Source organism: Cherax quadricarinatus, chromosome 85 (assembly GCF_038502225.1).
Source record: "Cherax quadricarinatus isolate ZL_2023a chromosome 85, ASM3850222v1, whole genome shotgun sequence".
In the NCBI taxonomy this organism is placed as follows: domain Eukaryota; kingdom Metazoa; phylum Arthropoda; class Malacostraca; order Decapoda; family Parastacidae; genus Cherax; species Cherax quadricarinatus.
The window spans coordinates 11,022,514-11,032,091 of NC_091376.1; the positions used below are offsets into that span (position 1 = coordinate 11,022,514).

General features: G+C 41.6%; 1 protein-coding gene across 1 annotated transcript in view; it reads left to right on the plus strand.

Annotated features, from left to right (window-relative positions):
• Window positions 1–7,677, plus strand: part of LOC128703286 (uncharacterized) — a gene marked incomplete in the record, with an annotated part of 161,142 nt that extends 153,465 nt beyond the window's left edge. Inside the window, 8 exon segments of the mRNA XM_070103523.1 lie at window positions 2,129–2,222; window positions 3,246–3,304; window positions 4,133–4,251; window positions 5,058–5,226; window positions 5,362–5,526; window positions 5,734–5,879; window positions 6,262–6,361; window positions 7,186–7,677. Coding sequence (XP_069959624.1) covers window positions 2,129–2,222; window positions 3,246–3,304; window positions 4,133–4,251; window positions 5,058–5,226; window positions 5,362–5,526; window positions 5,734–5,879; window positions 6,262–6,361; window positions 7,186–7,293 — 960 coding nt within the window.
• Window positions 7,678–9,578: the final 1,901 nt, after the last annotated feature.

A 9,578-nucleotide genomic window follows, 5' to 3' on the forward strand; every position in this document is an offset into this window, starting at 1 on the left:
AAGGATATTTCTTTCAGTAACACGATCTCTAATGCTTGGAATATTAAGTTCTTTCCGCATATTTAAAATTTTGGCAGTACGAGGGCATCCTAGGATGATCCTCATTGCTTCGTTTTGCAGTTTTTCCAGCCCTCCAAGCTTCCAGTCAGACACGAGTGCAAGTAGTGGCGCTGCATAATCAACCAATGATCTAATATAAGCAAGATACATCATTTTCACAATTTTAACATTAGCACCATACCTGGGATGAAAACCTGCCACAACTCTAAGTGCTCTCAGCCTTTCTTTGTATTGGCGACAAAGTCTCGTTACAACAGGTCCAAGTAGTGGAACCTCAAAGCCTAGATACCTGTATCTGCTTACATATTCTAGAAGAGACCCATCATGCAACTGGATCTGACGAACTGTGCCTCTCTGCCGAGGAGGACGCCTGTTGAGTATCTTTGTTTTATCCCCTGAGATTATTAACCCCAGGTCCTGACACGAGGCTAAAACATGATTAAGAATGTTTTGGGTGTTGGAGAATCCGGTAGTGTGAATCATTATGTCATCAGCAAAACTAACCATATAATGATGGGGCTGGCTAGGCATGGCATTAAGTAAGGCATTAATCAAAATGTTGAAAAGGGTGGGACTAAGCACACCTCCCTGTGGGGTTCCTAATTCAAAATCTTTAGTTACACTTCTATGTCCCTGGAACAACACAGACGACTTTCTGTTGGACAGGTAACCTTTAATCCAGCGGAGAAGCCATCCTCCAACATCCATTCTGGCAAGTTCACTAATGATTACATGTCTGTTGGCTACATCAAAAGCGGATTTAAGGTCAAGGAACGTAGTGTATGAGCTGTCAGTGTGCAGAGTGAGAAAGGTGGTAATGCAATGATGCACACTCCTTCCATGCATGAAGCCATGCAACCGGGGTGACAAGAATTCCTTAATTCTGTGCATAAGACGATTAAGAATCATCCTTTCAAATGTTTTACACAAGCAGCTAGTAAGGGATATTGGGCGAAATGAGTTTTGTTGATTGGGCTTTGGAATGGGAATAATGAGGCTATTGGTCCATGATTTAGGGAGCTCCCCAGTGACATAACTCATGTTATATAATTCAAGTAAAGGATTACCTGGTACTCGACACAGCAATCTGAGTATGTTGTAAGTAATACCATCCTCACCAGGCGACGTGGAGTTGCCCTTAGTTAGTGCTGCATCAAGTTCATAATTAGTGAAAGGAATGTTGCAGTCATCTGCCTTGCTGAGCATAAAGCAAACAAGTCTCTCCCTTGCATCATATTTGTCCATTAATTTCGCCTGTGTGGTACTGGGAAGACTGTCATAGCTAGATGTAGCAGCCCAAGCACTGACTAACTCATTCGCCCTATGCAAGGGATGAGGGTGCGCGATCTGCCCAGTTCTGTTACCCTTAATTCTATTTATGTCCCTCCATGCCCGGCTAAGTGGGGTGTGAGCATTGAGACCATTGGGAGGGACGGGAATTACGATAAAGGGGGATAACATCCCCTAGATGCAAATAATTACTTATTTTTCAATTAGTGGATAATTTTCACCATTATATTAACGAGGGAACACGAAGGCACCATAGCTGGAGAAATTCCACGCACTAAAAATCATGTTTTTAAGAGACAATTTCTTTGAAATTCTCGGTATCTTTTTATTTTTAAACTCACTTTTCCCTAGATTGGAATCCTGGCCTAGGTCACCCCAGATAGACATCTTGGCTGCGTTACTGAATCTAAGCATAATACAACCTGATTTGTTTAGTCAGTGTTAGAGTTAGGGGTTATGAATGAGTGCCACGATCTGATAGAGCAATGTGAAGTCCCCTAACAACATTTGGTCATTAGTTCAGAGAACCGACAAGTTGAAGGACCTTCCTAGTATGGACCAACAGGCCTGCTGCAGTGTTTCTCCTTTCTTATGTTCTTATAAATCAGACACATTGATGGACTATTACATCGACTCCAGGCTGAGGGACTGATTTCCACAAACTCCTGATCTTCACCGTTCTTTGCACTGTACTGATGAAGCCACTGTGTGGTGAAACGTTTCCACAATATACCCAAGTGTTGCACATATGTCTAATTTATCATTCGGTCTTTTGCAGGTAGGCGCTGGTGGTCCAGACCATGGTTACTGGGGTCGCCCCGAGGACATGACCATGGAAAGACCATCCTATAAAATTGACGAACAGCATCCAGGTAAATCATTGTGGTTGAAGGGGACTGAAAGGTTGAGGAAACCCGTGACTTGGTTTATTTTGGCGACGCCTTAACAAATATAACAGTAGAGGCTATGATGTAAACAGTTTAGAAAAACTGACAAGTTGACGAATGAATCACTTGTGTAACATCTGGGAATCTTTATTTAGGAAATGTTTTGCTAGCCAGTGGCTTCTTCAGTCCAATACATATAAGAACGGTGGAAGATGAGAAGTTTTGAGGTAATCAGTCCCTCAGTCTGGAGTCTGTGTGTTTAGTCCATCATGACTGATGGACTAAACACAATGACTCCAGACTGAGAGACTAATTACCTCAAAACTCCTCATCTTTCACCGTTATATGTAATGGACTGAAGAAGCCACTGACTGGCGAAACTTTTCCATAATAAAAATTCCCAGATGTTGCACAAGTGTCTCGTTCTTCAACAAAAGCTCTAAAGCTAAGTATGAATAAGCTACACACAAAAGACGACCCTAAGGACTGAAGTTACTCTTCAATCCCTCGTTATCACTTCTCAATATCCAGGAGTCTGGATACCTGATATGAGTAATAAATTGTAAGAACATACCTTGAGAGCTGAATAACATTAAGTAAAAGAACATAGCTAGGATAGTGTCAATGTTTAATTTTTAACGGCAACTGAGTAATATGTCGTTAGCACGTTAAGTTGTTGGGGATAACTGTGAAGATGTGTCTCGAGGTGCTCCCTCTTTTGGTTCGGTAAAACAGCACTGATAGGTGACCCCATGACCATCCCAAAACATTACATGTAGTAGTCAAAGGAGAGTTCCGTTAGAACCACAAAGTTCTTCCTGGGTATAGGCAGGTCTAGGTTGTCATCAACTTTGCTGTGGATTAGCGCATAGGTCAATGAGATGCTCTCCTTTCACCAGATAGTAGTGGAAGTACGTCTGCCTGGTGCTTAACAGACGGAGGATCGAGCCTCCACTCTGTCTTACGCTGAATGAACCAAGAATTACATTATTCCATCGTTGCTTCCAGGAAGTGATCTGGCTGGAGAGACAGCTGCTGCCCTCGCCGCCGCCTCCATTGTCTTCCAGGTGATTATTAGTTCCACTTGCATGTTAGATTAGGTAAGATTCATCAGGAAATAGGACAAGTGCTTCCAGACGCGGGTCTGGAACTTATGATCATCTGACCGAGACCTTCCACTGGTTTACCCCTAAACCCATTTACAAATTAAAATTATAATTTTTTCCTCCCACTTGTGGTTGTTTTTCTCCTTTTCATTAATTGTGTAAAATTTCCCGTGTGTAAAATGGTGGAGTCACTGACTAATGCAATTTTCCTTGCCATTTACCATTTTTTTTTTTGCACTGGCCTGATATCTATTTATAACTGTGCCTTTGAAAAAACATTATTTCTCTTCTAGTTTTAGAGCTAATTTACTTGGCCATTTTGTGCAGCTTAAAGACATTTAATTTGAAGTCCTGTTGACCCTAAAATCTGTATGTGGCTTCTTCAGTCCTGAAAAGTCACTCGTGGCGAAACGTTTCTTTTAATAAATGTTGTAAACTATACATAACTGTCTTTGTCCTCATCTTGTCAGTATCACCAGACCATTTTTTCACACCGAGAGATGTACGACAGAGTGAGATCCTTTTTTTTTTGTTTTGAAGTGGGGATATGCCTGTCACAAGTAGACGCCAGCGACTGCTTCTCTCAGAACGAATTATGACTCAGACAAGCTTCGATGTCCCTAGTACGGTTACACCATCTTTGGCTTAACCAATAACGAAGACTAGCGCCGGAAGACGTTACTTCTGACTGACTAAATGCTATCGCTATTTTTGTGCTAAAATGATCTTTGGGAAGTTTACACAAGTGTTTAACTCTCGCTCTCTATAACACTGGTCTTCACCTCTCAGGATGTGGACTCAGCTTACGCTGCAGAGATGCTGGGCGTAGCCAAGGAGCTCTACGACTTCGCCGACAACTACCGTGACATCTACGACAACGCCATCACAGACGCCACAGCATATTATCAGTATGTATTATAAATCTCGGAACGGGTGTGGTTTTAACTCGTAGCAAATAGGTTATAAAACTCGCAAGCCAGTGCGTTAACCACTGGGCCAGCTGGCTATAATAAGAGTCACCCAACTAGGTATATTTCTATACACAATAGGTAGGTTAGCATGGACCATCACTGTGACCACAAATACAAGTTTTTACAGACGAATCTCACACCAGCGTATCTGTGTCGCACTTTAACTCAGGTCCTTTGAAAATACATATATACCATCACTGCTTTACACATGTTATGTCACTACTGTCCTTTGTATATTACTTCTCCACATGTCAGTCAGATTCTTCTTAACTTGTATTCCTAAAAAAACGGTAAGTTGAAAGAATCCTCATCCAGTCTCAGTTCAGTAACATCACCGTCACTGTGTACCTATCAGTGATACACAATACTGACACGTAACACATGTACAACAGTTACGTATCTTTAATCCGTAACATTTCGCCTATACAGTAGGTTTCTTCAGTCAGATACAGAGACAACAGCAGAAACTGTGGAGATTGTAGAGACGATGTAATCTAAATATTGCACACGTGTCTTATCAACAGTGAATTATTTCATGAAATGTCACAAGATGAAGAACATTCACTGGGACAACTTTTCACTTAACACGAGACAAAACGTTATCCCAACAAAATCATATTTGACCACGTGTCTAGTACAAATGCTATTGTAAGTTAAGTTCAGGGTACACCTTGCACGATCTGTTACCCTCTCTAACTTGTGAGATTCTCATATCAAATGTTTGTATCCTCCCTTCTTCCTAGTTCATGGAGCGGATATGGTGACGAGCTGGCCTGGGCGGCCCTGTGGCTGGCTAGAGCCACTGGCGACGACGCTTACCTCGATCGCGCTAGGGGACACTGGGACGAGTTTGACTTCTTGGCAGAAGATGTGCTGCAGTTCTCATGGGACGACAAGAGGGCTGGAGTATATGTGAGTTCTCTTCAAAGTGTAGAGATGCTTATATACCATCCTTTTCTCTGAATTACTCAGTTTAATGCAGCACTAAAGATTTATAAATTAAACATGGAATTACCATAACAATTCAGGGGATCTCCACCTGTACAGGGACTTCTCACCTTGCTGGATGGTTCTTCAGAGTACTCTGACCCCTTCGTCAAGTATCTGGACTGGTTGAAAACCTCTGCCCCGTACACCCCTCAGGGTCTGGTCTTCCTCGACCAGTGGGGCTCGAACCGTCACGCTGCAAATGTTGCCTACATCTCTCTTTGGGTCAGTTATTTTCCGGTCTTCCAGGAAAACAATTGAAATTTTTTCACTAAATAGCTGAAATAGATGTTTTTGCGGTAATTAGACATGATGCTTGTCTAATTTACTGACCCATACAAGGCAGGACCTGCCTTGTATGGGTCAGTAAACCTGCTTCAGTGTTCCACCATTGTTTTGCTCTTAATCTAGTGTTTAACTGAATCTTTTTAGGCCGCCAAGCACGGCATTGATGCAGCAGCCAACGAAGAATGGGCCAGAGGCCAGATCGGTCAGTTGCTGGGAGACAATCCTATATACCAGTCCTTCGTGGTCGGCTTCGGTGAAAATCCTCCTCAGAGACCCCACCATCGCTCCAGGTATATATGCACATATATGCAGAATATGTGTGTGTGTAAACACATGAAAGTGCTCAGGTTTGATTTCCTATTTTCACTGTGGTATTTTTCACACACACTGTATAATGTGTGCGCAAACGACTGTTTAATAATCGCAAAGCAAGCCATGGGAAAAAAGACGATGTAATGTAGCCTTTTTCACTCACTAGTGCTTCATGTTTGGTGCTGGAATGTGATTTTTAATGTACATTTAGCGAGTGCATTTCGTTTCCAGCGATCTTTCCAAATGTTAATATCTGCTTTAGAGTGGATAATCGCTGCTTCCAGGCATTTTCACTTCTGGGAATCATTTTCATTATAATTCTTGCCCCTTTCCAAATGACGTGTTATTTCTCTGCTTCAGCTCGTGCCCAACTCCTCCTGAAACCTGTGATGGAATGATGACCTATGACGGTCCCAACCCGCATGTTCTGTACGGCGCTCTGGTGGGAGGACCATCTTCAGTAAGTTGTCTCAACTCATCTAATTGGGACAGAGAATTCTCATAGCTTAAAAATTAATAATAACAATAATAATAATAATAATAATAATAATAATAATAATAATAATAATAATAATAATAAATAATAATTTTAATTTAATAAAATACTATAACTATTACTACTACTAATAATACATAATAATAAAAATAAAAATAAAATAAAAATATTGAAATATATTGATAATGTTAAAAATAAACACTACGGTTTAACATGATTTTAGTCATAAAGTATAGACGATCTTCAAAGAATATTTCATATATCTAGTGTTTCAATTTTGATTCAATATCATCAACTGAAACAGAGAAAAAAAATGAAATTATCCAAAAAGCCGATGAAGCCGTTCATGTGTAGACATAATCTCATCAGATAAAATTTTTTCTTATAGTCTGTTGGTAAATTAGAGTTTTCTTACCATCGACACCATGCCTAACCCTTCTAGGGTAGGGTAGGTGCCTGAGCCCGAGCCTTTAGCTCATAAGACTGTCATTCCCATTAGCCCCCTTGAGGCGGGGATGGCAGACCAGAGAGGCCTAGCTTGTGGCTAGGCCTGGGGACAGTTGGTCCCAAAGATGAGGAGGTACTTGTGCCTCCTCCCATGGGAGACTTAGGTCTCAGACACTCCCTAAAGAGGGAGCCAAAGCCGGGCCACCACTTGGAAAAGGCCCGGGCCGGGAGAATACCGGCTAATCTTTAATAATAATAATAAAATAAGTTTTCTTACGTAAGTTAATCTAGCTGGATTGACTTAAGTGCGTTTGTGATGGTCGTTTGTGTATCTTCCTCAGAGTGGAGACTACAACGATGACCGCCAGGACTACCAGCACAACGAGGTGGCTTGTGACTACAACGCTGCCTTCAGCGGTGCTCTGGCTGCTCTGGTCGAACTCAGCTAGACGTCCAAAATTAGATTTAAACACCCTTTCGGAGCTCTTTTTGAAGACCCTTTAGCTGGTTCAATTTGAACACCATTTGCCTAGGCTCTATTTGCTCTGAGCTCAGCTAAAAGTCTCAATTTAGCTTTGAACACTACCCGAGCTCCATTCGAACACCCTTTACCTGAGCTCTATACGAGCACCCTTTACCTGAGCTCTATTTGAACACCCTTTACCTGGGCTCTTTGTTCTGACTGAATTCTGTTAGACTCCACGAATTAATTTTCAAGTTTTCCATCTTTTCGTATCTCTCTCCCTATTATCCAGAACATCCCATACACAATGACTCTCTAGTTGTAAGAAATTCTTGACATTCTTGAAGTCGTAATAAATGCAGCCAAAGGATTTTTGTTTACATTAGTATCCTTCATACAGCGGAGGTATTTTATATGGTAAGAGAAACCGCGGGGGAAGGGGAAATTCTCCCGAAGAGGCAGAAACAGTATGGAGACTCATATACTGTCAGAGGTGAGGCGGAGATAGTCTTGACGATGGGAGAGGCGGAGACCACTAATAGAAGAACGTAAACACTGGGAGGGTACAGAAACCTCTTCTGAAGTGGGTCTTATTCATGGGCTGAAATGCTCGGTGGAGATTTTGGGTCATCTGAATGAGAGTTTTTCGTTAGTTTAACGGACCAGCCTTTAAAATGAATTTATTTCGTGGCACGAAAAAAGTGCTTTTGTTTAATGCCATATAACAAAAATAAAACCAGTGAGCGAATTTTATTTAACGAACTCAGGAAGAGGACAAGAGCTGTATGACCCCAACAGATTCAGCTGTTCTTCATATGCATAATAACAGTGGCAGGAAATCTCTAGATTAAAATGGATATGTTCTGTAAAAATAGTGACAGTTTGTAAATAAAAATGATCTACAAAGATGGAGGTGCTTAGAAGCTTCACCCTCAAGGGAGAGTCCTTGATGTTGGTGAGGGGCTCTTGATCTATGGAATTGGACCTGTGCTCCAATTCTTTAAATTAAGCCTGACTGCGAATATTAAAATGGTATACAATACCGACAGGCTGGTAGGTAAGACACATGGGCAACAGTTAGGCAACTTTATTCCGAAACGTTTCGCCTACACAGTAGGCTTCTTCAGTCTAGTACAAAAGTAGGCATGTAATCAGTCCATCACCCTTGAAGTCGGAGATTTGAGGTTGTCAGTCCCTCACCCTGGAGAAGGGCTCTGTTCCGTAGTCTGAAACAATCTGAAGGAACAAGAGACAGTGTGGAGACTTATATACTGTCGGAAGGAGAGGTGCAGGGTGGTAGTAGAGAGAATGTAGTCACTGAGAGGTCACGTCCCTCTCAGTTCCAACAATTCTCACTTGAAAAGTTGTCCAAGGTGTTTTCTCTTCTGTTCCGAGATGCCCTTGTGTTGCAGTGTCTGTCTGACACTGCAACACAAGGGCATCTTGGTAACTTGCACCGTGGTAACTTGCTAACACCCTATGATATATAGAAATATACCTGGTTGGATGACTCTTATTAGAGTCAGTTGGTCCAGTGGTTAACACACTGCCCTGTGAGTTTTAAGACTCGCTTGCCATGGGTTCAAACCCCACCTATTGCCTGATTTGCCGATATCGCCGTACCTTGTAAAACCCGTGGTTTCGATGTTATGTTTAGGCAGTTGGTTTAAAAAAAGTTGAATCTCCTAGGGCCTCTAACCAAGAAGAAATGCAATTAAATTTAACTATTACAAAACCGTGTTTTTCTTACCCGCTGCTTCATGTATGATTGTAAACGTGAACACAGTGTAGTTATCCACTCCTCAAAAATATATAGCAAAGTTGACAATAGACTTGCTATACTTCTGTCACCAGTGTCTCCAAGGTCTTACCAACTGGGCACATTAGAACATAAGCACCTAGGAACACTGCAGCAGGCCTACTGGTCCATGAATAACAAACACAATACCATGACTGGAACAATACACAAATAACCTGCACATAGGAGAGGGAATTTACGACGACGCTTCGGTCCGACTTGGATCATTTACAAAGTCACACTGAGTGTGACTTTGTAAACAGCATCAAAGATCACATGAGAAAAACAGAACTTTTGAAACTAAATCAGGAAGGTAAATCACCTCACGTGAAGAGATGCGGCAAAACCTATTTGGGGAAAAACAGAGAGAGAGAGACTTAGACAATGGAATCAATATGCATAAATATGCATAGCAAACTAACAATAACAATGCATACGTCATGCACAACAGCACTACTGGACATTGTGTAAAG